This window comes from Eurypyga helias, unplaced genomic scaffold (genome assembly GCF_000690775.1).
Source record: "Eurypyga helias isolate BGI_N326 unplaced genomic scaffold, ASM69077v1 scaffold18728, whole genome shotgun sequence".
NCBI lineage: Eukaryota > Metazoa > Chordata > Aves > Eurypygiformes > Eurypygidae > Eurypyga > Eurypyga helias.
This window is the reverse complement of record NW_010265239.1, coordinates 7,552-34,911: the sequence shown is the minus strand read 5'-3', so window position 1 is coordinate 34,911 and position 27,360 is coordinate 7,552. Positions and strand designations below refer to the sequence as shown.

At 42.3% G+C, this 27,360-nt stretch overlaps 1 protein-coding gene across 1 annotated transcript; it reads left to right on the top strand.

The window, feature by feature from the left end:
- Window positions 1-1,333: 1,333 nt before the first annotated feature.
- Window positions 1,334-26,382, top strand: MYOM3 (myomesin 3). The gene is made up of 36 exons (XM_010156667.1): window positions 1,334-1,440; window positions 1,592-1,666; window positions 2,326-2,485; window positions 2,718-2,875; window positions 4,009-4,104; window positions 4,714-4,802; window positions 7,636-7,680; window positions 7,901-8,041; window positions 8,984-9,145; window positions 9,348-9,489; window positions 9,581-9,780; window positions 10,243-10,296; window positions 10,591-10,718; window positions 11,345-11,528; window positions 12,365-12,539; window positions 13,119-13,240; window positions 13,914-14,101; window positions 14,264-14,390; window positions 14,864-15,042; window positions 15,119-15,233; window positions 15,561-15,717; window positions 16,100-16,209; window positions 16,691-16,735; window positions 16,867-17,003; window positions 18,605-18,749; window positions 19,998-20,057; window positions 20,989-21,056; window positions 21,336-21,446; window positions 21,650-21,737; window positions 22,791-22,829; window positions 23,359-23,464; window positions 24,282-24,445; window positions 25,073-25,109; window positions 25,226-25,248; window positions 25,335-25,390; window positions 26,083-26,382. Exons 1-36 carry the CDS (start codon window positions 1,334-1,336, stop codon window positions 26,380-26,382), a joined length of 4,293 nt encoding a protein of 1,430 aa, XP_010154969.1.
- Window positions 26,383-27,360: the final 978 nt, after the last annotated feature.

The window sequence follows — 27,360 nt, the reverse complement described above, 5'->3', positions numbered from 1 at the left end:
AGGGAAAGATTTATAGGTATGTTTGAACAAATATTATTTAGCAACAATTACACCTCCAAGGCTGTTTTTATAAAGGAACCTAAGCTCTTAGAATGTGAAAATCTGAACAGTTTAAGGCTTGTGATGTACGTTTCTGAACCAACTCAAGGACAGAATAAGGTAAGGAGGGATATACTTTTCAAATTTACTTTTGTTTAATGCCCACTCATTAGTCAGTGCCTAAACGCAGCACACTGCTCATTCCCAGAGGAGGGGCTGCTGCAACAGCCTAGCTCTTTAGCAGCTAACACAGGAGACGGATGAGAGCCAAGAGCACTGGGGTTTGCTCCCTGTGTTTCACCTGCAGGAGAGGGATCTCTTTGGGAAGGCTTCTCTGCTCACGCTGGGGAAATCACGCTGTTCACTGAGCAGCTCCTTTCAGGCTAACGTTTGAAGGATGCTATGTTTCCCCATGATTTATCAAACTTTTTCTAAGACCTAAGGAGAAACAACTGATCTCTGAGGATGCACTCAAAGCATTGGATAAAGCATTATCCTCTTAAAGTACTGAATTACAACTGTTCCTGTCAGCAGCTCAGATATGCAGATGGGAATACAGGCTGAAGCAGCGCTCTGTTTTGGCAACGGCAACTGGAATTGGTCGGTTCCAGAAAATCCACTTGGATTTTCCAACTACCACTGACACCAACTGATCCCTGCACAGCAGCCGGTGTGTTGGATTCAGCAGTGTTGCCTTATCTAACCCCTGACACATCCAGGCAGGGGCAGAACATGGTGGGATCACAACCTGGGTGGCAGGTCACAGGCTGTTTGGCATCAGTTACCCCTACAAGATAGTTACCAGACCATTATTTTTTAAACTTCTCCTCCGTGTCTCACTATCTGACATTCCGTATCTTACTTTGTCCCTAATCTTCCATGTCCCTCTTGATCTCCCTTTTCATGATGCTCCTCATTCATCTGCACGCTATATTGGGGGGATGATCTAATGGAACTCTCTGGAAGAATATCCACCAGATTTAGACCATAAGATCAGTCCTAGGAAAAGAAATCTACCCATGAAGTGCTGCCTACCTACTGTTTTGTTACAGCTTCAGCTGCCTTTAAAGACTTACTAATTTCTTCATCTGATTCCATTTTTCACACAAAACAAACCCCTTATAGGTCTGAATGCCAGAAGGTGGTACTGTATGGACTTTTGTTCACAGCCCTTGAACGTCAAAGCAAAGCAAGAGCTTAGTGATAACTTCGAGATTCTGTTAAGGGGTCATCTTTGAAAACCACTTTATGTTTTATCCTATTCCAGCAAGAAAGTTCATTTTCACTTCCCAGCATGGGTACCCAAACCTTCTTCCACCACAGAGAGGAGGAGCAAAAGGAGGAAAGACAACAGAGCTTGCAAATGACCTCCACCACCAGAAGGAAGAAGTTCAAAACCAGGTAAGCCACAGAGCTAGGGAAAGGCCGAGTAAATCAGGTCCGGACGGGACTTTCTATACTCGGTACTGAGCATTCACAGATTGGCTGAATTTTGAGTTGATGAAATTAAGGAACTTTGTCTGGATTCTTTTATGGCATCTGCCTCTGGAAGTGAGGAAGAAGAGACTTTCAGCCCTTCAGAGTTATCGATAGCAGCTGCCCTTGCCTTGACCTCCGAAATACCACCGTAAGTCAGATATCATGACAACACAAATACAGCCATTGTATGCAACCTCGCCTTTGTATATGGGGGTGACAGGTTCCAATGCATTTCTGGGAAGCAAAAAGAGCAGGTTCAATCAAGAAGTTCTTCCTTTAACATGAAAAATGCCAGACCTCAACTAAAATGCGGAAAATGAAATTACATCACCTTGGTACATGTCGTAATGAGTAATATTGCCCTGCTCATCAGCAAGGGCTTAAGAGAAACCAGATTTCACAGGAACAAATGGAGAATACAGTCAGATTAATAAACTAATGGTAACAGATCAAGTCCTCCTCTTTCCTGGCAATAATCCTCCTGTCCATCCTTCTGTGATGGCTGAACAACCTCAGTAGTTAGCAACATCCCTCCTCCCTTTAATCCTCCTCCCAGTTCCCTGCCCGGAGTTAAAAGTGGTCAAATAGTGGGTCCCCTTCTTGTGTCATCACAGTATTATCTCTCATGCTCTACTGCTGGCTCCTGTAAGGCATAATTGCCTGACATTCATACCCATACTGCATGCAAGCTTAACATTTGTTCGGATTTAACAAAAAATAGGCACTCTAAAACAACAAAAAAAGACCACAACAAAATAAAAAAGCATTATCCTAACTTCTGCTGGCTTTTATCATCCTCTGTTGCAGAGATTACAAGATAAGAAGAGAAGCTGACATCCTAGAGCTAGAACAGAGGGGGCAAAAGAGAGTTCGGTTTGGGAATGACATGGAAAAGTTGGAGAAGGAGGTTATTAGGAACTGCAGACTGCTGCGTGTGAGAGCTGACCGGAAGACCCTCCGGAGGAAGGTCAGAACAGACATCTCTACTGGTAGCAGAAATACCAACAGGATTAAAATTACCAAGACTAACCACCATTCTGGAGAGGATACTAAACCTAGTCAGGTGTTAGGACAACCTCAAAACCATTAGAAATAAAGACAAAGCCTTATACTCCCACCACTGAAGCAATGTGAAAGAAACTGTGTAATTAGAACATCATCCCTTTCTGTTGTCTTTACGTTGTCTGTCCTTGTCACAGGCTGTAGAGAAGGCCCGCATGGAGAAGGAATACATTGAGCTGTGTTCGGGGCGCCCACCTATGTTCTGGATCCCCCTCAGAGTACACACAGTCTGGGAGAAGATGGAAGTGAAGCTGGCATGTACTGTCCTGGCTTCACCACCACCGCAGGTCACTTGGTATGTCAGCCGACAGCAATGACTCATGCTGCCCGTGTGGCTAACAGTCTGCGTGCGTTTTAGGCAGCAACCGCAGGAGGAACATCTGTGTCCTGCTAGAAAGAAGGAAGGGAGAACTTCGCAAATCACAGAAAACACTTTCAATTCTCCACTTCCACTGCTAGGACCAGTAAAGACATTAAGTATTCAGTGGGGCATGGAGGCAGTGGACAGTCCTGCTGGGCTCCTGGGCCAGGACTGACATTCCTGTAGATGTGCCCGCTTCCCTGGGTGCTGCCCTCTGTGAGGCAGGCAAACTCACGTTTTACATCTCAGAAATCAGAATCTATTGCCAGCAATAAATCACCACACACATACATGCCATCAGTGCTTGGCTACCTTGGATACCATGCAAGATTTAGCACTGAACTGCCATCACTCCTACAATTCATAAAATACAAACCAATACATTCATTTGCTCAGCTTTGCTTATCTACCAAACTGCAGGAGGGAAAGTGTTATGACTGGGCAGCATTTACTGTTAATAATAGAGGGATGGAAATAAATGAAAGATCACCCCAAAAACCATTTTGCAAACTGTATTTTGACCAATTTGTTAAAGTGATTGACCATTCCTCCCATGGAAGCTGTGAAGTATGCAAACATTTGGATTACTAATGACTTCGTAGGCAGCTAACTCTGCTACTGTCAGAGCTCCTGATGTCCGGTGTCCTTCCCGAACAACCTCTTGGAATTATTCAAAGGGCAGAGAGAATATGAACCTCCCACAGATCCCCAGTAAACACAAAGAAGCAAGAGGCATCTGCTCCAACTCCCTCACACAACCTGCAAAGCGGGGAGCTAAACTGAGGAGGAAGCAACAAGCCAACGTTAAGCTGCCCGTAGGCAGTCTGCAAGCAGCCCTAGGGAAGGAGCACACGCAGGACCGTGGGAGGGGATCTAGGTTAGCTGCAAGCTGCTTTGGATCGATGCGGGAGCCCTGTAAAACAGGGACTTGTGTCTACTCCTCTTTTCTCTTGTGCCTCTGTTGTGTTCGACATGGCGTGCTGGTTAATTTGAGAGTGAAGTGTTAATTTTACCAGTCAATTTCTCTGTCCTTTCCTAATCAGCATGTCTCCTTTGTGTTCACCTAGGTATAAAAATGGAGTCCGTATTGATCCTCGCCTAGCCCCAGCAGGAAAATACAAGATAAAAAACAAGTTTGGGATGTTGACCCTGCACATCAGCAGGTAATGTACATGCTCTTGTCTGAGTTGGTTTTTCAGCTGAATAAGACCTGCCCTCCTGAAACTCCCAGTTTGTGTATGCTAAACAAAACCAGATACTTCTCTGGCATCTGAACCTGCCTGACTTCAGTGTGCGGTGTCTGAGCTGAAGCTTTGCCATTAGGAAGCCATCCCAACAGCAGTTCGTGAGATTTAAAAATCTCTTCTAATAAAAATGTAGAGCCTTCCTTGGTTTTGCTCTGTTTAGGCATGGCCAAAATTTTCTCATTCAGGGTAGGGCCATGCACATTAAGCCCAGTTCACGAGCAGACAGTCCGATTTAGGATGCCTCAGTGTAATCAGAAGGACGTTAGTTCAGCTCTGTGCATTATATGCGTGATCAAGCTACCTGTGTTGTCTTCAGTGGAACCAGGTGTCCCACAGGTCTTTTGCTTGTTCATTACTTGAACTGTTTTGCTTTTGTGTATCAAGAGAAAAAAATGACCACTAAGTGTAAGAAATCCTTGTAATCTAAAGGAAGAGCAGCTGTTAAAGGGGACCCCTTTAATTTTGTCCTGTGAAATATGACAATAACAGAAATTTAGCAAGGAGGGCAAATGTGGTTTTTTCCAGATGCTCCATGGAAGATTCTGCTGAATACAGTGTTGAAGTTAAGAATCAATATGGCGAGGCTTACTCGTTTGCGACAGTGCTTGTCAGGAGTAAGTAGAAAATGTTCCTTTGGGTTTACATTTTCAGATTCTTTAGGTTATTCAAAATACTTTCAATGCTATACCTTATATCACAAGAACATACAAGCACTCTGGAAAAACAGGAAGCAGTGAGCACTCTGTTAATAGGAGAGGAGAATTTCTCTCACTTAGTGAGGAGAAAACTCAGCTGGATAAAATAATCCTTAGCTACCACTAACTAATGTGTATACGGCTGATATAACGGCTTCTCTTTCTCAGTCCCTTCTGGACACAGGCAAAATCTTTCCGATTCCATAGGGATGCAGCTGTCCTTCCAGTGTGCTAAAATCGTACTAAATTTAGGTACTTATTTCTTCTGGACTGATATGAAACAGCCATAAGGTTAAGTATGTAACAGGCTTAGAAATAGTCTGCTGCATTTCTACAGATAAGGAAGAAATGGGTTAACAGGTACTGTGGCTTTCAAGGGGATCTCTTGGTGTAATATTACATTAATACCATATTTCTCTCTCAAATCAGTAACTAGCAGGAGCAAATACAAGATTTTTACTTTGGATCTGTGCTGTTCTTAAAATAACTGGCATAGACACTGTAGACACACATTCTGCACAAGCTACATGCAGACATATGGTGAAGGAAGTAAACCACCAGCACTTAAAACGGGAAATTAAATCAAGCTTTAAGAAATGTGCAGTGCAGTCTCATAGGATCATAGTTTAGCTGTTCACATTTCATTTATATATACATATATATATATAAAAATACCAATTTTGTTATAAAAAGCCTCACAGAATAGACCTACAGAACTGTACACAACTAAATGGGTCAGTGTGACTGTCAGAGTCCTGGGAGTTATTCGAAGGGTAACAGATAAATAGGAAGGGAACAGGTTCGCTTTAGACATCTTACTGGTCATGAAGAGATGGGTTTCTTTGGCTGACTGAATTACAAACCCACCTTGAACTATTTTACAGATAGAAGGGGCCTTCTTTGGGTTAGATAGCACATTTATCGTTAGTGCTTTAATGTATTGTTGGCTGCGTCATGGGTTATGTTATCATCGTCCTTATTCTTTTCATGCCATATTTGATCACATCTGAATACCATTTGGAGATACACATGCATAATGAGGAATGTGTCTCCAAAATTGTAATAGGAGTGTATTTATGATATCTGTCACATCCTTTAATTAAACAATGTCAAAATTCAGCATATCTGGAAATATGCAATATAGAGTTACCAATTCTAAAGGGCCATGTATAACAGCCCAGAAAACCTCCATTGCAAGCCTTCCCAGATACTTAAATTCCCCTCACCCTAGTGCAGAAATACAGAAGTAGTTACCAGGGGTGCCATGCTTCTCTTCTCTAAAGGTTCTTACAGTAATTCCACAACTCAGGCCTTTGCCATAAAGCAGAAGCAGCTGTCTGAAAAAAAACCCATGTCAATAATCACATACTCCTCCCAATCCCCAACAGCATCTTTAGGATCAAAGCAGGCATGATGATAGAATAAGGGGTGTGCTCTATCACTGAAAACCTAGGATGGGACTCTCTCTTCACCTCTAAGTGTCTGATTAAACCGTCCTTCATCAGGCCTGATCAGCATTTCAAACAGCTTGCAAACTTTGTTCCTTGTGATTGCGGATGAGCGGCCCACACTGTTCCTTCTCCCCTGACCCTGTCTAATGCCATCCCAGTAACATGATTCTTCCTTCTGCTGTTTTGCTATTTAACATTCTGAAAATAGAGACTACACCAAGGCCTTAATCCAGCCTCCACTGGAAACATTCCTGGTCCCCCAGGCAGGCCAATGGCATCTCTTCTCCTGGCCCCACGCTGTCTGGAATGCCCTTGATGCCAGGGGAGGGTCTCCGGGATCCATGGTTCCTACAGCAGTTCAGTTTCCCTAAAGACATCATGAGGGTCTCACAGGACCTGGGATGAGGCAGTGCTTTGCCTCTTGTCCTTTCTACTGCTTTCCTTTTCAGCTATTAACACCCAGTGAGTGAGCTCTGCTACTGCCAAGCTTCAGTCATTGAACAGGCATTATTTTATGTGCCTTTCTTGTGGCTTATGAAGATAAGAAAGGAAAGTATCTAAATTTCACCCTGTTAAGTGTATCAGTTCTTAGATTTCAGCTCCAAATCAATTCATTTTGTGCTGTGATGACAGCAGTTCTCTCAGGCCGGATCAGGTCAAGCAGGCCAGCATTCACCTGTGACACCTCCAAAGCATCCATGGCTGTTGAAACAAGGGATTTGGTAGGGGACACACTTCCCTCGGCTCCAGGAATGACCTCAGTGTCTCAGGACAGATACCCTTCCTTTTGGTTAAAGCTTGACATCGCAGTCATTTGCAGCCTTCAAGAATCCCACATCATCCCCTGGGAATTCTGCTTAAACCCAAGGGGTTGGCCAAATTCCACTTTCAGTAATGCTCAGGACACCAACACCTTTCCTTTATGTGCTGTGTGTGGCAAGGAGTAGCTGTTACCCTCTGTCTCCAAAGAGGAACGTAACTGTAGCATTTCAGTCGTGGGTGATCCTAGATTGTCACGCTTCTAACGTGGACAGTACTATATCGGTACACTCCCATGACAAAAGTTGTATGCTCTTACTCAGCATAACTTTCCTAAGGCAGTTTAAAAAGCCAGAAGCCAAACTGCAAACCCCCTTCCTTAGCTATGAATACCTGTGCACACATGAGCATTTAAAGCACTATTGCTTATACTAGTATGGTCATATGAGCGATTTCCTGTGTGAACGCATCATCGTAGGTCTGGAGGGGAAGATAAACACCGGTATGAGGTTGGCTAAATGCATTTTCTTCTTGTCTCATAGAATATTACGGAAAGGAGTCAGGATTTGATTCAGAGATATACAGAAGTGAGTAAATCATTGCTGTTATTATTATTTCTATTATTTTTATAGCCTGAAGCAATTTAATTCTTTTTTTTTTTCCTGAGCTATAGCTTTTCCTATTAGCCTGACTGCATGTTAAAAGTGCAAGGCTCGGGTACACTCTAAACATATGATAATAAAAATACTACAAGGAGGAAGGCTCTGGGAAATCTCTACCTTGCTGACTTTTACTCTTCTTTCATAGGATCCCTTATGGCCAGAGAGGCAGATTTTGCTTTTCCACTTAAACCCTTATTTTCAAGAGAAAAGGAGCCTTTCACCCTCTCCTGTTACTTCTCTTCTGATTTACTTGAACACCAACGAGACATTGCCTGGTTCAGAGACGGTATGTATGCAACAGCGAAGTTTATATGCTTTTAGCTACATGGATAGACCACTTGAATGCTTATATGTGATCTGATGTTCATAGAAGAGGATTAGAACTCAGGATTCTTGGGCTGCTCTCAGCAATTCTCAACCCACGGATATTAATATTTACTTTGTATGTCTTACTCATTTGTAAAAGGATGGTGCCACTAAAATGTTTTGGATGTAATGACATTTCTGTTTAAAAGAATAGCTGAAGAGCCCTAGTTCAATACAGAGGAAGTGCCAAGTGTTTGAAGAGCCAGTGGCTCTCTAGTAAAAAACTCTGGGATATTCTGTGTTGTTCTGCTGGCGGTTAAGGATTTTGGCCTCAGCCAAACTGGTAATCTTTCTGTGCTATTAAGTTTCAGAAAGCAGAAGCAACGCAGTAAGACCACTCCTGCCATCCCAGCACTCTGCCAGAATCAGCTGTGAAAATAGCAGGACCCATTGCGTTTTGGTGGTTTGAGCAGAATTTGGTGCATCTGTATCCATGCACCATTCCATTTTCTTGGGTTTGAGCATCGCTTAGACAAAAGATCCTGCTGAGCTGCACCGTGTCCCCAGTTAGAGCTGGCATAATACGTGGCACACTTCAGAGCATCTAGTTACCTGATGCAGAGTACCTTTTACTCACTGATTCATCGGAAGCCGCGTTTTATTACTCTTTTTCACTTGGCATGCAAGCTCTTTAGGACCAGGACCATGCGTTTTGCTCTGCATTTATGTACAAAGGGAACAGAGAGGCATAGCAACAAAGCAGAATCAGAGTCCCTGACTATAACTCCTGATATAACAGTAATATCAGGAGTGTCTTACAGATCCCTCCTCTTGCTCTGTGTTGTTTTCTGCATTCAGAAACACCCCACTCGTGACTCAAGCAGTTCAGGTGGAGTTCCTTTACCTTTCTCATGCTTCACAGGTGAGCTGCTGCACAGCTCTGAACATCGGGAGCTGAAGTACCAAGACCAGGAGGCTTCTCTGACAGTGTCATGTGCTTACAAAGAAGATGAGGGATTCTACACTGTCCGCGTCCCCTCACTGGATGGACATAAAGAGCAGACCACTTATGTGTTTGTTAGAGGTATAAGCAGGATTCTACCCTACTTTGAACAAAAGCCCCTTTGCTAATACCTTGGCATAAAAGAATCCACCACCTCATACACAAGACAACATCTCCCAGTTTTGTCCATGCATACAATTATCAAAGTGTCCAAATCTAATCTAATGAAAATTTTGGTACAGAGAAAAACAAACCTAGGCACTATCACTCGGTGTTTCTATAGATGCTGCAGCAGAAACAGCCGGTGCACCTGGATCCCCACTCAACGTGAAATGCCATGATGTAAATAAAGACTGCTTGACTCTTTCTTGGGTAGTACCCAGTGATAACGGAGGAAGTCCAATCCAGGGATACTATATTGAAAGGTCTGTATGTGAATCACCTTTGAGCAAAAAAAGCTTATGATCACGTTGTGGCAAAACCATGAAGGAACTCCTGGGCTGTGTTTCATTTCAGGTGTGTTGCTGGGTCAGAGGATTGGGTCCCATGCAATGATAAGCCTGTGAAAACCTGCAGATACCCTGTCTTGGGCCTTACTGAGGGACAGACATATCAGTTCCGAGTAAAGGCTGTCAATAAAGAGGGCATCAGTCATCCTTCAAAACCCAGCGACCCAGTTACAACATACGACCCCAGCAAGGACAACAGAGTGACAGGTTTGTACTAAAACCATGAAAATTTTCTCCTTAAGCACAATGTGAAGCTGCAGGTGTAACCGAATGCAGTTTGTCCAGATTCTCCCCACTCTCACAAATATCATTGCAACATACTGCCATGCCGTGCCTTTGCTGAACCCACCTTGCTACTAATCTGAACAGAAAAAGATCAAAATACCAGTTACAACATTTCATTGTGTGTGTACTGAAATGTGTATAATTATGCATATAACGAAATGACACAGTCCTGGGCTCTGTCTTTCTTGACAAGCCTCAAGCACCTTCTCAAGCCAAGGCCAGGCTGGATGAGGCTTGGAGCAACCTGGTCTAGTGGAAGGTGTCCCTGACCATGGCAGGGGGTGGGACTGGGTGATCTTTAAGGTCCCTTCCAACCCAAACCATTCTGTGATTCTGTGATTCTATGATTCTTAGTGGATAACATTGCCCTGTTTGATATTACAGTTATTCCATATGACGAAGGCAGGACGATAGAAATTTTCAAGGATGACCTGGAAGGTAAGTTCAAATTTATACTAAGCCATTCTCTCAGAGAGGAATGCTTGTTCTGCAGCAATGAGATCTGTAATAACATGACTCTGGAGAAAACACACTTAGGAAAATATAGAGTGAAACATCAATGTGAGCTGCACAAGGACCAAAAACTTTCCACAGCCTTTTGTAATAATCTTGGTTCGCCTCAATGCTCCCAAATGGTTTGAGTCTCCTCCCTTATATCGAAGAATCTTGTAAAAGAACTTTATTTCCCTTCCATGTTATAACTAAAGCATAGCCTATCCTGACTTCCCATAGGACATATTAAAATTCCCTTGCCACCCACCAATGTTCATGCAAGTGCGGTCAGAGAAGATTATGTGGATCTGGCCTGGGACGAACCTGATCCAAGAGGCAGAGAGCCATTGAATTATTATGTGGAAAAGGTAAGAAAATAATGTCTCATAGAAAGGAAATTGCAGAACAGAATAATTCCTTTCTCAGATGGTCTATAGCACGGCATATATTCACTGTGTCAATGGCTGAAGAACAACAGCTTCAGAAATGGCTTGCTCAGCCTCTCCCCAGCTCCACAGTTCACATGAGCTATGATCCCGGCTCTTGACACCCACCCAAGTAGTAACGATTAACAAAGAATAATCAACTAAGTTTTACACCCCAGGAACAGCAGCAGAGTTTTAACAGGAAGACTGTCCCTACCCTATGGGCCCTTTAGTGTGGAAAAGCTGCGAAGACCTGCACAATAGTTAATTTACCTGTTCCCCACTAATCATTTTGCTGGTTAATTAGTATCTTCTACCAATCTCTTTTCATACACACTCACTTCCCACCTGCTGTACCATTTCTGCTGCCAAGGGGCCCTGTGTTGCCAAGAAAGAAAAGTTTGGGTATATCAACAAGAAACACATCATTTATGGTCTTGGTTTTGTTTTGTTTGGGTGGTTGTTGGGGGGGTTTAACTACTTTCCTGTGAAGATCAGCTTTGTTATTTAGGAGAGTTTTAAGCTTGAGTTACAACATGAGTTGTAAATCATCACTTCTTTCGTTACAGTCAATTCTAGGCAGCAACTCCTGGCAAATGGTTAATCTGGATATGCCAGTTAATTCCCCAAGATTTGCACTCTTTGATCTTGTTAAAGGAAAATCATACTGCTTCCGCGTGCGATCCGTAAACAAGTATGGAATCAGTGAGCCATCCCTGCCCAGTGAGCCTGTAACTGCTGGAGCTAAGCTGGGTAATTATTTCATTAATATGCTCTACAGTAATGATATGGGAAAGGGGATGTACTATGAAAGTAATGTGTGGGTTCCCCTGCCCCCCCTTCCCTTTCAACTTCATGGTATATGATTACACAGCAGTTGCTTTGATATCAGGAAATCTCTTAAAGCCTTAAATCCTTGTTTAATTACTTTGCAGTTGGTCAGTGCAGTGTAAATCTAACCAAGCAATGATGGGGGGAATTACATTTAATAAGATAAGAAACAGTTGAAGCCTGTGTTTAATCCAAGTATGCTCCAGCACTGTTGAGAGAGGTTACACAGACCAATACGGCTGCTGAAGCAGCCTGCTTCTGAGGCCTTCAGACAGCACAGCAGCCTTCGCAGTGCTGGTTTGTTGTTTGCTACTCGGGCTGAGCTCACAACTGCAAGAGATGCAAAGGCTCATGTTTCCCTCATGCAGAGAGATGAGCACTCATCTGCATTTGTTTATACTCTCCCATATTAAAGCTGCCCTAGTGTCATTGATACCATCCTTTTTTCTCAGGAGTGAAGCAGGTCCCTTTTCATAGTGGAGTTAACGAGAGTTACTCCGCGAGTCTCATTTCTCTGCTTCAGAGGAGGTAAAGTAGGTGTAACTCTGCAGAAATCAATGGGCTGTAAGAGAGAGGAATATGAGATACAGGAAATAAAAATATAGGCTGTAGACTGGCACAATGTCCATGGTATTTTGTTCTAATTCAAAAATGGTGCTCTGGAAAGGTGAATAAATCAAACAGGCCAACTCTCTTTTTTAAAAACTTGTCAATTTTAAAGTCCCCTATTTTTCTCTGTGTTTTCTTTCTCTTTTTAGCTACTCTACCTCCACCATCTCAGGTTTTAGCTTTCAGAGACACCAAGACATCTGTTGTTTTGCAGTGGGACAAGTTGAAGGATGGGCTGGAGCCTCTTGGCTACTACATATACTGTCGGGAGACTGGGACAGAAGAATGGCAAACTGTCAATAATAAGCCCGTGACATGTAACGAGTGAGTTCAGCTATTGTACTCCACTGAGAGAGGTCAGGCTGCCAACCTGGATTCCTCTGTTTATGGCTGGAGTCATATTTCAGATAGAAAAAGCACTTCCTTCACTGCACACGCAGCGGCCTGCACACACCCCAACACCATGCCCCCTTTTAGAACTAAGTATCGCTCCAAGTCCCACTTTCTGATCTGTGGAAGGCGGATGGACCTTGTGGCACCAGTAGAACCACATTCCATTTTTTTGCTTGCTTTCCAGTAGAGTAAGCTGGAGTCGCTCACACAGGGGATTTAGAATACCTCTCTAGCTGTGGGGGTCACATGTCAAGCAGAAAAAGTCCATTAAAAGTCCTATTTATTCCACCGACAAGGCCAGCCAGCAGCGTGACACCTCCCTATCTGATCTACCCTTCCTCTCTGATTTATTGGTAGCAGTTTCACATGACACTGCGCGTTTCAATTTGTAATGGCAAATAATGCTTTGTGAGTAACAGTGCCTTATTAAAATGAACGGCTGTCTGTTCAGAAGACTGTTTACCTGGACTCTGAACAGTCAAACACAAACATAGTCATTTGTTCTCCTAGATTTACTGTTCCTGGGCTGCAGCCTGGAAAAGAATATGTCTTTTGTGTGAAATCTGTCAGTGAGGCAGGCCTAAGTGAAAGCTCAGCAGAAACAGACCCTATCGTTGTAAGGCCAGCTATTGGTAAGTAGTGACACATACACACACATTCACACCAAAATTAAATCTCTCAAAAATGTATTCTCCATGCATAGTTATTAATACATGTAGTGGTGATAATGTTGAGCAGAGAAGCAAAGCAAAGCAACAGGGATCTGATTTTTTCTTGTACTCCACAGCTTCTGTCAGCAATTATGCTTGTCAAGGGTGGACAGAGCTAATTAGCATTTTGACTTAGCAGTGTGCTACATTTTCAGTATTAATTTGGCACTGGTACAAGCGACCATTTTAAGTGCTCACTCACGCTGGTATCTTAAAATCAGCATTGTGGATTTCTCCAGGGCAATCACAGAATCCTACCAAGTATGTTAGCCAGTATCTAACCCTCCAGCTTCTCCATCTTATCGACCCACTGCTTCCACCTCTTCTGTCAGAGAAACCGTAATGCCACATGCAAGAAGCATCCTCAGACACATCCCTAACTTTTGCTGTGCCTTCCAAATTAGAATCTGGTCATTTTCAAATACTTTTACACTGCAAAAGTGGTATTAGAGGGCCTTAAGGCAAACAGAATCACATCTGGTATGAGCGCACAGAGATTTTCTCAGCCCAGCTCATCCCATACCTACACCTCTTTTCCCAATCCCTAGACCCCAAAGCTGCACTGAACTGTTTTCTCTCTCCCCTTGCTGCGCAGCTTGTCCGTCAGCACCACACGGGTTTGTTCTTCTGAACTGTGGGAAGGATGCCATGACCATCGGCTGGAAACCCCCGAAGCGAAAGGGAGGAACAAAGATTCTGGGTTATTTCCTAGATCAGCACGATACATCTGAACTAGACTGGCACGAAGTCAATATTCAGCCAATTCCTCAACGAGTTCACACAGTATGCATTTCAGATACAATACTGTCCTTCTTTAAGCACAGTGGGAACCGCAGCTACAACAAGGGTTGAGCTGTTTTCTAGTCCAGCACTCTCTTCCTACCCTCAAAGGCTGCGGCCACGCAGGGCTGCACTAATAACCTGTTTGCACTTCCAAACCCACAGGTCAGCAACCTTGAGGAAGGTCACCTGTACGAATTCCGTGCCCGTGCAATGAACATGGCTGGTGTTGGGGAAGTATCCGAGCCCAGTGACTTGTTCAAATGTGAGGAATGGACGATGCCAGAACCAGGTATGTCCCATGTAAAACAGCCAGAAAAATATTACCAGGCACACTAGTTACCTCCTCACTCTCTTGTGCATTCAAGGGACTTCTGAAAACTACCGATCTGTGACAGGGAGGCCCCAGCACAGAAAAGCACACAAACACTTCTAGGAGAGTTCCAATTCAGACACAGAGTATTATTTCTGCATTACACAGATAGGGCACCCAGGTACTTTTAATAATATTTTTTCCAGAGAATGAAGAATCTGGATCTAATATCTAAACTCTTTATCTTTACACCAAAGCAACTAACACTAAACCACCCGACGTATGCTTTTTTCTAGAACCTTCCTCTACAATTAATTAGCATAGAGAGCATCTCCTACAGACCTACTGTTCACTTGTTACCTTAAAACACTCTGCTGTCTGATCTCACACTCGAAGTGCCCCCGGCTGCATTTTTGGGGTTACTGTCTGACAGCCTACCCTTCTTTGACCAGGCCCTCCTTATGATGTGAAGTGCACTGAAGTAAGAGACTCATCCCTGATGCTACACTGGGAAGCACCGTTGTACACGGGCGCAGGTCCAGTCACAGGGTATTACGTAGACGTGTGTGAAGAAGGGTCAGAGGAATGGAAACAAGTAAATAAGCAGCCCATAGCCACCACCCATATGAAGGTCTGTATATGCACTTAGCACCCAAGGGTGGCTTCTCGTTCAGTCTTATGTTAATTCCCGTCATTGTTTCCTGCAGGTTTCAGATCTGGAGACATGGAAATGCTACATTTTTCGAGTAAGAGCACTAAACAAGGCTGGAATTGGACCCCCTTCACTCCCCTCGGATCCTGTGGTGGCTAAAACCAAACCCGGTATGAAACTAAAAGTGATGAGATTGTGCAGGTCTGTAAATACTATCAGGATTCCAGTAAAAAACTGCTTTATGAAACATCAGCTACATGCTTCATAGCAAAAGAACCTCAGGCAAAAATAAAGATTAGCAAATCAAACTGCCCACATGGATGTAATCTGGTTGTACCCTGTTTTGGGTTTTTTTTCTTCACATTCAATGTTGGGTTGATGATTGGACTGGATGATCTTACAGGTCGTTTCCAACCTTAGTGATTCTGTGATGTCCAGAAGCTAAGCCCTGATCTCTTTTGGTAAGGATTTTTTTGTGGGGTTTTCTTCTCATACAGGCACAAATGAAATTGAACTTGGGGTCGATGAAGAGGGTTTCATTTATATGGCTTTTGAAGCTCCTGAAAAGAACGACTCCTCTGAATTTATCTGGTCAAAGGACTATGAAGGACCACCAGATGCTGACAGAGTTCAGACTGAAGAGAAGGGCAATAAGTGAGTATATAATGCACGTGAGAAATGCATTGTAGACTGTGAAATAAAGAACACACTAAACACAAATGTAAAGCCAAACATTTCCCTTTCCTTCCAATATTCAGCTAAAACACATATACACAGTTGAACTCTGCAAATCCTGCACCTGATTCTCAGCTCTGGTGTCCATGACATGGGGCATTTGGCGCAATCTTCGGCTCAGAAAGGGGAAGCGTCAGCCGTCATATTGCTAATGTTTTTGCCTTGCTCCTCAGTGACATATCTAAATGACACTGAGTGCTATATTTGATGTCCGGGTATATCAAATGTATTGCATTCTGTTATAGAAGACATAATTTTTGAGGAAGATATAATTTTTATTATCGTTATTGTTATTTCTAAGATCTAAGCTTATACTGAAATACCCGTCAGAAAAGGATCTGGGCATATATTCAGTGGAGGTCACGGATGTAGATGATGATATCTCTGCCAGCTGCACTCTAACGAAAGAAGGTAAAATTAATAACAGACAAGAACAAAAGTCTAATGTGCTATAATTTTCTAATATTAGATATTTGGAGGAAAGTTTCTTGTAAAGGAATAGTAAGTGATAATGATAGTGCCATCACTAGAAAGATGTTTCCCATTCCTTGAAGGCTCAAGGGCAGTTTCTTTTACAGTCCCCTAAGAAAAGACTCCATGCTCCTGGAAGGTCATTTTTCCATTACAGTTCAGATTTCACACACAGATACACTATCACAGGGATTTAAAACTTTAACATGTTCCTTGAATTGATACAACCAACACTTCATTCAGACATAACTAAGAAGTATCTTCACCACCCTTTCTAGTCCACCCTGGTATCAAATGTTTTGTGCTTATTATCTTCTTCTTGACACAAATAAAGCTCATTAACCAATTAAATTAAATAAATACAATGAATTCATTTTGGCCTAGTTGTACTAAGCTAAATGACTTATTCTTTGTATTTCAGATCTGGACAAGTTACTGAAACGTAGCCATGAAATCAGGAATCCATGTAAGTGGAACCAGTAAGCAGCCACTGCCCAATGTACGGACTCTGAAAGGGCAACCCTGGCAGAACCCTGGCTGAGCCAAATTCTGTGCTTCGCCTATGGATTCTCCTCCATGATCCTCTTTGTTTTCCAGTGATCAAGCTGATATCTGGATGGAACGTTGATGTTCTGGAGAAAGGAGAAGTGCGGCTGTGGTTGGAGGTTGAAAGGCTGTCACCGAATGCAGAGCTGCATTTAATCTTCAATGACAAGGAGCTTACAAGTACCCCGGTATGGTTTGGTTTGGGTTTAATTCTGACTTACTTCCCGCCTATGGAACAAGGAGATAGAGCAAATGGGTACCTTCCCAGTTTTCTAAATTCCCATCAGATATTTTGATGTGTGTTTTTGGAAGACTGTAGGGTTCGGTTTTCCACTGTGCACAAACAGAAAGCTGGCTGGCCGATTCTCAAGCTGCTCAGCCCTAGTATCAAGCAAGGCTGCCACACTGACGCCGTTAGTTCAAGACAGTGTAATACTCCCCTGTGCTATGGCCAGCAAAACCAACAGTGCCGACACTCAATGTCCCCTCCTTATCTAGCTTTCCCGTTATCCCCCCTCCGGCGGCCTGCCTCTGACAATCTTGCTGCAGCATAGACCTCCCTTTTATGTAAGAGAATAGGTGTAAACCTCACCCCTGCATAACTCACCTGATGGTACAAATGTGCCTGTGCAGGACACACAGCTTTGTCTTAGATGAACAAACTCAACTCACAGCAGTGCACGCTGAGGAAACACCATCTCAAAGTGAGACAGGATATTTTAATTCTGCTTTACCAAGCAAGGCTGCGTGCTTTCCACCCTCTCTGAACCAAGTACGGATAAATCGCATGAATTCTAAGAGCAGATGAAAGTGATTTATTTCTCCGTCTGAGGCACTGGAAATAACACTGCATCACGTGTTACAGTGCACTCCAATCTTCTGATGCATTTTAAAAAATGTTCTAGCCTCTTCCTTATCATATCAAGTTAATATTGTAACACTTAAAAAGTATTTGGAATGACAGGACCAGGGGGGAGAACAGTTGAGAATGAAGAACGATGTAAATCATTCGCCTGCCAGTTAAATGCAGTGCAGCAGTGCCAAGGTAACAAACAGAACTGCCGTAACAAAGGGATAGGACCAGGCCAAAGAATTCCAGAGCTGTCAGTGCGATGTTGGGGCTTTTGAAAGCAGTGTGTAACACATTTACTGAAGGCTTTGTCTAGTCTAAGAACTGTCTTTTCTGCACTGGAGAACTGACATGGTTACACACGATTGCAAAGTATCCATCAAGCTCTTTGCAGTTATAGTATTTGCTTAGAGCAAACAGGGAGGTGAGGCCTGACGATGATATTTATGTTGAAGCGTCTGGCAGGTTTCAGGGTGTAGGTATAAAGGGTTTGGTAGTGCTTGCATGATGTCAGGAGGGTGGCAGTGTTACTCATCATTGCCCAAATATGCGATTACATGCCACAGATGTGTAATTAAGTGCAACGCTTCTATTATACTAAAAATCATAGAGATTCTGGTAAGCTGCAAAGTAATATCCAACAAGAAAGAATGTATTGTGTCATGTGGGTTTAACAGAAACTTTCTCCCAGAGAAAAGCCCTGGCGTAAGCAATTCTGCTGTACCTACATAGGTAAATAACAGATTAATCCCAGAATACAGAATATCAGAGTGCATTGGCTTCATTACTCCTGTAAAATCAGGGAAGTATATAAGGATACATATATAAAAGGACTGTAATATCTGTGTTGTAGAAGATGCTGTGCCAGGATCTGACCTTGGAACAGTTCCACTATGGAAAAAACTACTCCATTTATCCTATTTCCTTTGTTTTACACAGACACATAAAATAAACTTTGTCAAAGGAAAAGGTCTCATAGAACTGATAATTGAGAATTTCTGTGATGACGATAAAGGGATCTACACAGCCCAGCTGCAAGATGGAAAAGCTAAAAATCAATTCACCCTAGTTCTTGTGGATGAATGTAAGTGGAAATTCAGGATCAAATATAGACTGCCATGCTGAGTGGAAAGTTTTCTAGGCACTTAAGGCCCCAAAGTATTTCCGACAGTTATAATGGCACACTGGGAATGGGGAGAACAAATATTTATTCTAGCACACATTTAAAGTCCAGGAATCAAGTATGAAAGTATCTGAATTTTTCCTTAATATGAATTGAAGGTTTTGTCTTATAAATGAGGTCCCTGATGATAAAAATGGTCTGCTAAAGCAAAATATCCAGTGGAACGCCTAGTTATTTTTTTCAAATACTTTACATATTATCTTGCTATGGCAAACTGTGTCTTGGCAGTAAACTGACTGCTGTGTTATTATATGTACTCCTTTACCTCAGGACAGGATCAGGTTGAAAATGCAGTGTATTTAACAGCTGGTTAATTGCATTAAATTGAACGCAATAAAGAAACTAGTGTCCATGGTACTCAAGGGCAAGTCCAAGCAACAAAGCAAGCTGAACACGAAACAGACAGAGTCCTGGTACAAGCTAGTACAAAGAGCCTTTTTTAATTAATTAAAAATAGAAACTAACAAGATTCTCATTGAAACAGCTCCCCATGCAGTGTCTATCTCTATTTCCAGTTCTTGAGAACAGTTTGCTTTCAAGCGACCTTCTGAAGCTTCCAAACTTTCTGAACGGAAAGTGTCTATAAAATGTCAAGTCTTCTTGACTCCCCTTACAACCAGTGGAGAGAAACAGGCAGTTTTACAGAGCAATTCAGCACATGCTAAGTTCAGGATCTAAAATCAGTTTGATGAACTGTGCTCTGAAAGTACCCATTTTTCTTTACTGACAATGAAGGAAGCAGAGATAATTAAAATCACATGCAGTTGTCTAAAACGGAGATAAATTTTACGCTCTGCCACCTTCCGTGTTTCTTACTTTTTAAACATTTTCATCTCAAGGTTTCTACCTGGCCTTTTCGTACAGTCAAACCTCCTATTTAATTTTCTAAATGCGTAATGGCCAGGTCTTCAAAGACTCTTTTGTTTTAAGGAAAGTACGTGTTAGGTTCTGAGCACCCGGTAAGATGAAAGAGTGATGGTACTAATCTGTTCAGGGTTCTCCATGGGAACCAGGGGTAAGTCAGGCACCAGAGATCTCTTACAAATACCACAGCTCTAATGATAATACTTTCGGGACAGGAAATCTCTAAAGTGTTTCACTGAGGAGTAGTGGGGGGGTTCTTGACTTCGACCATTGCTGTTCTCACAGGTTTCGCTAAAATTGCAGAGGAGGCTGATGCAAAACGGAGAGAATGGAAGAAAAAGCAGGGTAAGATAAGCTGAAGGTGGGTGAGTTACCAGAATTACGCCAACAGGATGGCAAAGCTATTTCACTGGGTGCTTTAAATCCTTTACCATAATTTTTAAGTGTATTAAAGCTGATGCGCTGCTTTGGTTATACACTAGATAAGATTCCTTATTTTAAGATACTCTGCCCTGCTCTTAGAAACCAAAATAATTTATTGAAGTAGTTTTAGCCACACTAGCCACAATCCTCAGTGTAGAACTGCTGCGTCAGTGCTGTAACACTGAACGTTTTTGTATCCTGAAGATTGTCCAATCTGAATATATACCATGTAATCAAGATCCACTCGCTTGCCTTGTAGAAAACAGGATTCTATAGATAAGTTTAAAAAGAACCATGCATTCCACTTTCATTTTATCCCCCATCTTATGTTCATGGAAAAGGAAGTTTATAAAACAGTTTCAGAAAAAAAATACTACAGTTGGAAAGGTGATCCCCTTCTAGCAGGGACAAAAATATTCACTCAATAACTACAGCATAGCTGCAGTCTCCTGTCTTCAGAGATGCTTAGCAGAACATGCAAGTGTATATAAAAGAATCCGTCCCCCAGTTCACCTGCCCAGAACCAGGAAGAAAATCAGAAAGTATATGGCTTTTCTATTCACCTGGGAAATACCTATCAACTCCTACGCTGACTTGATGTACAGTCATAAAGTACTGGTCAGGCACCATCATTAACTACATCCTCGACAAAGATGCGTTATCTAAGGACATTACAAAAGCAGCAGTAATTACATGCTCTAAGCTTGGTAGCTATTGCATGCAGCCCAGCAGCAGGAAGCATTCAAGCCCTACAGACCGCCCTGCTGGGACGCACCGCTAGATGGAGGCAGTTCTGCAGATAACACGGGAGCGGTGGGAAGGTATTGCAAAAGGCGTTTCTTTTCTTTTATAGGTCCACATTTTATAGAGAATTTGAAATGGAAGGTTACTGAGAACTGTGAGGCACTCCTTACCTGCAAGGTACATACAGCTATGTGATGCAAATGCACCGTCTGAATTCCTGTAGCATTACATTTTAGTTGTGAATTTTAACGGAAGGGTACGGACAGTGCTCATCCAAATGCTTATGTGCAGACCAATGAAAGTTAAGAGATAGTACATCTTGGACAGAAATTTTAATAAAGAAGGAAGTTTCTAAGATTCTGCAGTAATCCACTAATGCAAGTGATATTTCACATCTAGGCATTCAGAAATAAAATGCATTTGGGACCCTGACTTCTAAATGTTGACTTCAAACAGGCAACAAACCTGAGAAAGGACACCAGCTTCCAGTGGTTCTTCAACAAGAAAGCACGAGCAGGCGGTGTGTTTGATCCACAGACTGGGACAGGAACGCTTTGTATTAAAAAGGTGAAAAACATAATGCCACTCAGAGGCATTGGTGATCACATGAAATTGCAAAAGAAGAAAATCTCAGCTCTTCCCCCTTTTCCAAATCCTGCCCTATTTCAATGATATGTGAATTTTCTGTTGGGGGGGTTGCGTATGTGTGTTTGGGTTTGGATTTGGTTTTTTTTAAATAAATATTACATATGTACATATATATTTGCTAGATAACCAAAGCAGACGAGGGCCAATACAAAGCAGTTGTTTCAGATGACAGAGGAGAGGACTACACCCAGCTTGATCTCACAAAAGGAGGTAAGAGAACCTTGTGTCAGGCAATAGTTCACACTCCTGCCTGGGATTAATTTTGGATTTAAAAACTAATTTCAGAACTTTCTACCACATTGTTAATTACCATAGTACCTATATGCTTTTATAGAGATTAAAACCTGCATTAAAAGTTACTGGTCAAATCTAAAGAGTTTCCTAATCTACTATAGCATATAAATACATATATGCTGCTAAATGTAAAAAATCACAAGTATTTTATGTAAGATTAGAGTCATAAAATGCACTATGCAAAACAGTCTCTTATTCTGCAAGAATTAAACAAAGCCCAATTAACAGAATAAAAGTATTCCCTGTATCTGATCTCAGGGCTTTTGTATGTATCAGTCCATACTGTGCTTTAATTTGATAATCCACAGACAACTTTTCACTCCTGGAAGTTCAGACAGTCCTCCAAAGCACCATTTCCACTCTGCATCCCCACCAGGGAAAACTCTAGGCTGAATTACAACAGACTAGTTGTTAAAGAAAACATCAAGTGGAAAAACAATTACATGTTACCGCAGGTTCCTGCTTCACTTTTCAGTGTTCTGAATGTGCTCTGGAAATTAAAAAACAAATAGGCAGTTCCTAATGTCATTTACATATAGAGTCATTTATCAAGCTATGACGGCGTTATAAATTCTGTCAAGCACCACAGCTAAAAGCTCAGTAATGTTTCAGTCACTTCAGCCCAGCATCCACCAGAAGATTCTGCTTCCCAAGATTAAATACTACCCTGACATCCGGAATCTATCATTTAAACCTGGCACATAAATCTGCTTTCTGCGAGGCGGTTTGTTGCACACACTGAGTGCTAAGGAAGACAGAAACATCTAAATTTAGTAAGAAATGCCCAGCATCTAAAAATAAACGAGTCAGTGGCAAAAACTCCATTCCCAGTAAGCTTTGCGACAGAAAAAGACAATGAATAACTCCTAGATGTAACGCAGTCTGAACATAATAAAATTAAGTTGGTGGATCAGATGTGATTTGCTAAATATTGTATTGAGAGACATTTAAATCTTTATGTCTTTGCAGCCTTTGAAGACCTTCTCAAGGAGCTGTGTAGGATCAGTGGTATGTCATTGCTCATCAGCCAGTACAGTCATACCAGAAAGGCAAGGTGGTGTGCAACGAGTAGAGCAAACTGCTCAGGAGCTGGCCCTGTGTTTGGATCAAGTAGAATATCACCCATTTACTATTCCTTTAGTGCTGGAAGCACCTTCAAACTGTGAAGGGGGATGGACAGTGAATAAACCCAGGGGCATGAAACCCTCTGCACTTACAAATCTATTCTGTGACCTTTACGTGCCAGCAGCCTGCTCCGTATCACGTCCCTTGCGATGTGAATTTGGCCAAGTTGTACTGTTTCTATCCATGAGATGTGTATTCCAGACCCAGGTCCCTAGAAAAGATGCTGACATTTTTCAAGCGGCTGCTAAAAGATCCAGGGCCTGCAAGAGGCAGAATACCCTCCCGCTTTCAGCTAGCTACGTTCTCCAGAGGGAAATGTTAATAGATCCCTTGGGATTTTGTTTGCATAATATGTAAAACCCTGCATTCTTGAACATCCTCCTCAATTTCAGTCTTCCAATTATACTCTTAGCTCTTTCTGCTACACCCCTGAAAATTCAGCCTACTGAAGAAGGCATCAAAATTTACACAGATGTGAAGTACTACACAGACTACATGAAAACAACCTGGTATCACAAGTAAGTCCCCAAAAGATGTATGCAAGGCTTCTGGACTGCTCTCGCTTGTAATTGGTTACCATCAAAATGGAACAAGTTGGTCATCAGCCTGTAGCTTTTTAAGGCAATGGTACATTTGTCTGAGTAAGGGCTGAAAAACACAATTCACTCTGCATCCTGAAACATGTCTGAGAATTCCAAAATAAGCTGTCATGTTATTTTTATCATAGCACTGCAGGAATATTTATAAGTGATCATCTTCACTAGAATAATAATGATGCATTGAAGTTACGGCTCAGTTACAGCCACCTTGGTTACACGAAGGAAAAGAAGTTGTTTTTTTCAGATTCTTTATTTCTACTACTTTGTAGTTCCCTAAACTACCCTATTACTCCACTCTGAATAACAAATATCCCCAAACATTATAAAATTCTTTCTAAACATTAGCTAATTTAGCCTCATAAAGTCTTCATAAAACAGAGAAACTGTGTTTTATTAGATACCACCTACACACATATATAAGGAAGCCAATTTTTCATAACGTTTAAGGGCAAAATGCTTAGAAATATTCAACATCTAAACCCTATTTAATCTCCTGAGTAAGAACTAAGGGGCCTTTTGTAGAGTTTGTAGAGCTTTGGCAAACTGCCTAAAAGCACAGTGAGATGCCCTGTGAGACTTTCCAAAGTGACCGAGTACGTAACTCTCCATGAAATTAACAGTGAGGCCCTGACTCCCACCCTCTTATTCTAACCGGTGTAGGTCTAAAAAAAAGTTAGCGCTCTAATTTATACAGCTCTACTAAATACTATTGAAACTGTATCATTTGTTTACTTAGGGAGAAACAACTGGAAAGCCGTGACAGACTGAAAGCTGGGAGCACGATGAATCAGATCTGGCTTCACATACTGAACCCAACAGACGCAGATAAGGGAAAATACACCCTGGAGTTATTTGATGGGAAAAACGCCCGCAAACTCTCAACTGATTTGTCTGGACAAGGTAAGCTGAGTCAAACAATACCATCATAGGAATGAGATAGATCCGAGCTGCTTTCCAAGATTCCTTCAGATCATGGGCCGTGATTCCTCTCTCCATTATTTGAGCTGGAGCCGCAGTACCGTGACGGCACACTATGAAGTTGGGATAAGGACACTGAGGTGCCCATAGAAGTCAGCGGAAACACAGGGAGGGGAGAAACAGGCAGCAGGAAGGACTGAAGCCTTTAGGGAGCCTGGCTGCCACAGCATAAGGCCCTCCTGGGGAAAGGATGAGTGGGAGGGCAGCTGCTCCTCTGATTCCTCCATAGGCCAACAGAGCTGCCAGGTGGCATCTTGGGAGAGAGAATGTAGCTTCAGGTTCACAAAGACTTTTCCAACCTGTTCAAGGCTGGGTTTTTTCCCTTCTCTGGACTTCTCTTTGGAAATGGAGTACTACATCCCCCTTATTTCAGTAATACAAACATAGATTCGTGTTTCCTTAAGGCAGATATAGATACTGTCTAGATGATAATTATACATACCTGTGTGCACAAATACCTATAATTCCAACACCGATGCATTATGGCAAATCTACTAACTAAAAAGAAATAAAGGGCAACTTTCCTTAAAGCCTTTTCATTCCTTGCAGCCTTTGAAGATGCCCTGGCTGAGCACAGAAGGCTAAAGTAAGTTCCTGCCGAAACATTTGCACAGCTAAATCTATTCCGCGTGTCATAGTCTCCACTGAGAATGCAATGCCCAATAAATACAACCATTGTAATTTTATCTCTCTCACTTTCAGGGAAGCAGCAGTAGCAGAAAAGTGTAAGTAAACTGATTTCCTTCCTTCTGCGAAACAAAGCCGAGCGGTACGCTGATAAAACTAAAAGGTTGTATTTGCTCATTCCCAGGTCGTGCCAGGGTTGTTCAAGGACTGCCGGATGTTGCCACCATCATGGAGGACAAGGTAATATTGGGTAACTGTTCGTATAATTGGCCCTTGCACAGACATAGAAGAATAATTGATGGGGAGAAAACTACTTCATTTCCCCTCATCATGTTCCCAGCAGCTTTTCTGAGCTACTGCAATTGTCAGAGCTGCGAAGCGGTACCCTCCACAATACCTGTACTAACCCCTGTACTGGTGGTGGTGCTTCCCAACCTGCGCGTGCTTCTGCACACCTGGGTGCTCTTCGCAGCGCAGAACCTCTTTCTTGCAGGTTACAGATGTTACTGCTCCCGACATCTGTTTCCCAGCCAGATCCTTCCTGTTGTCTTCCCATTTCATAGGATTAGACTAGGGCCTTTAAGTGCTGGAGCTGATTTTCCCATCATATAAACTTGCTCCTTACACTTCCGAGTCACATTCCCCTTTACTGGTACACAGGCAGAAAAAAACCACTGTAATTGCAAATTTACCATGTGCCCATTTAAGTGTCACTTCACGGTGTAAGAAAGCTATAAAAAGACAGCAGCACAAATATGAGTCAGGCCCCGTGAATTCAGCCAAATTAATCCTGATTATACTGGAAGATATCAAAGAGTGGAGAGTCCTGGAATCTCACTTATTGAAAATCTAAGAGAATTTCTTTTTATTTTTCTTATTTAGTCATTCGTTTCTATCTTCATCATCTATTTCTACTATCTGTTTTACAATAGACCCTGTGTTTAACCTGCTGTGTATCTGGAGATCCTTACCCAGAAATCACTTGGTTCAAAAATGAGAAGGTTATCGTCTTTAAAGATCGGTACAAAATGGATGTGAAGGGGACAGTTGTCACAATTACCATAGAGAAAGTCTGCAATGAAGACACAGGAAAATACAGCATCTATGTCAAGAATAAGTATGGTTCTGAAACGGGGCAGGTTACTATCAGCGTCTATAAGCATGGTGACATACCAGTAGGAATGGAAGAAGAGGAACTCCGAGGTGGGATTATAATGAAAAAGCCTAAATGAATTAGTCACTTATGTCTCACTGAATTTAAAAGGAATTTAACTCCTTCGGATTCCTTTCAGTGTCTCTGCCCTAAGACTCAGACACGTGTCTGTATTTTTATTTTAGTAATATTTTAGTATTTTTATTTTGGTAGCTGTTAGAAGACGGTTCTCGTGTGTATACACATGCATGTTCACCTTACAGAGAAACCCTTTCCTACTGAATCTGTGTGGGAAATACCGGAGGAATCACATGACAACTAGGCTTTCAGTGGAGGTTTTTTGCATTAAATCACTACTTGTTAACTGATTATCTTGTAGCTGATAAAAGCTTGTGTGTGTGTATTATTAAAGTTACACCCTTGGTGACACCTCAGCATTGTTGTCTAGTACATCCACCTTGAAATCAGTTGGCCGGTCTGTGTGTGGGACGTTCGGAGTTCTCCCAATACCGTGCCAAAGCAGGGCCTGGAAGCATGCACCTCTACAAATGTAAGCCATATGGGAAGAAAGTAAGGCAGTGACATTTTCAAGGCTTGGTTCTTCACAGAGGAACACACTCAGCTTCTATACGCACAGACATGCAGTAATACAATTACACAAAAAGGCTGAATGAATGCCTACAGAGGGGGACCCAGACCCTTCCATCCTACGGAACACACCTAGATTCTTCAGAATTAAAGAGATTGTTACGTTTGTTGGTTGGGTTAGATTATTCTGCATGTAGAAAAAGTGTGGCCTCTCAAATGCTCTGAAACCACAGCTATACTCCCACCTTCTACCAGTAAAACTGTACCAGTAAGAGAGAACAAAGGGATTGTATTCCTGATACAGCTGTCCAGCTACAGGCATTTGTTAGGCAAAATAGGATCTTACCTTGCTCCACAAACTAGCATAAGCTGTCCTCACAACAGCAGTATATTCCCCCGTTATTTGCGGGACACTGCTGTGCCAGAGTCAGAGCACAGCAAACCTGTACAGGATGGCCAATCATTTGAC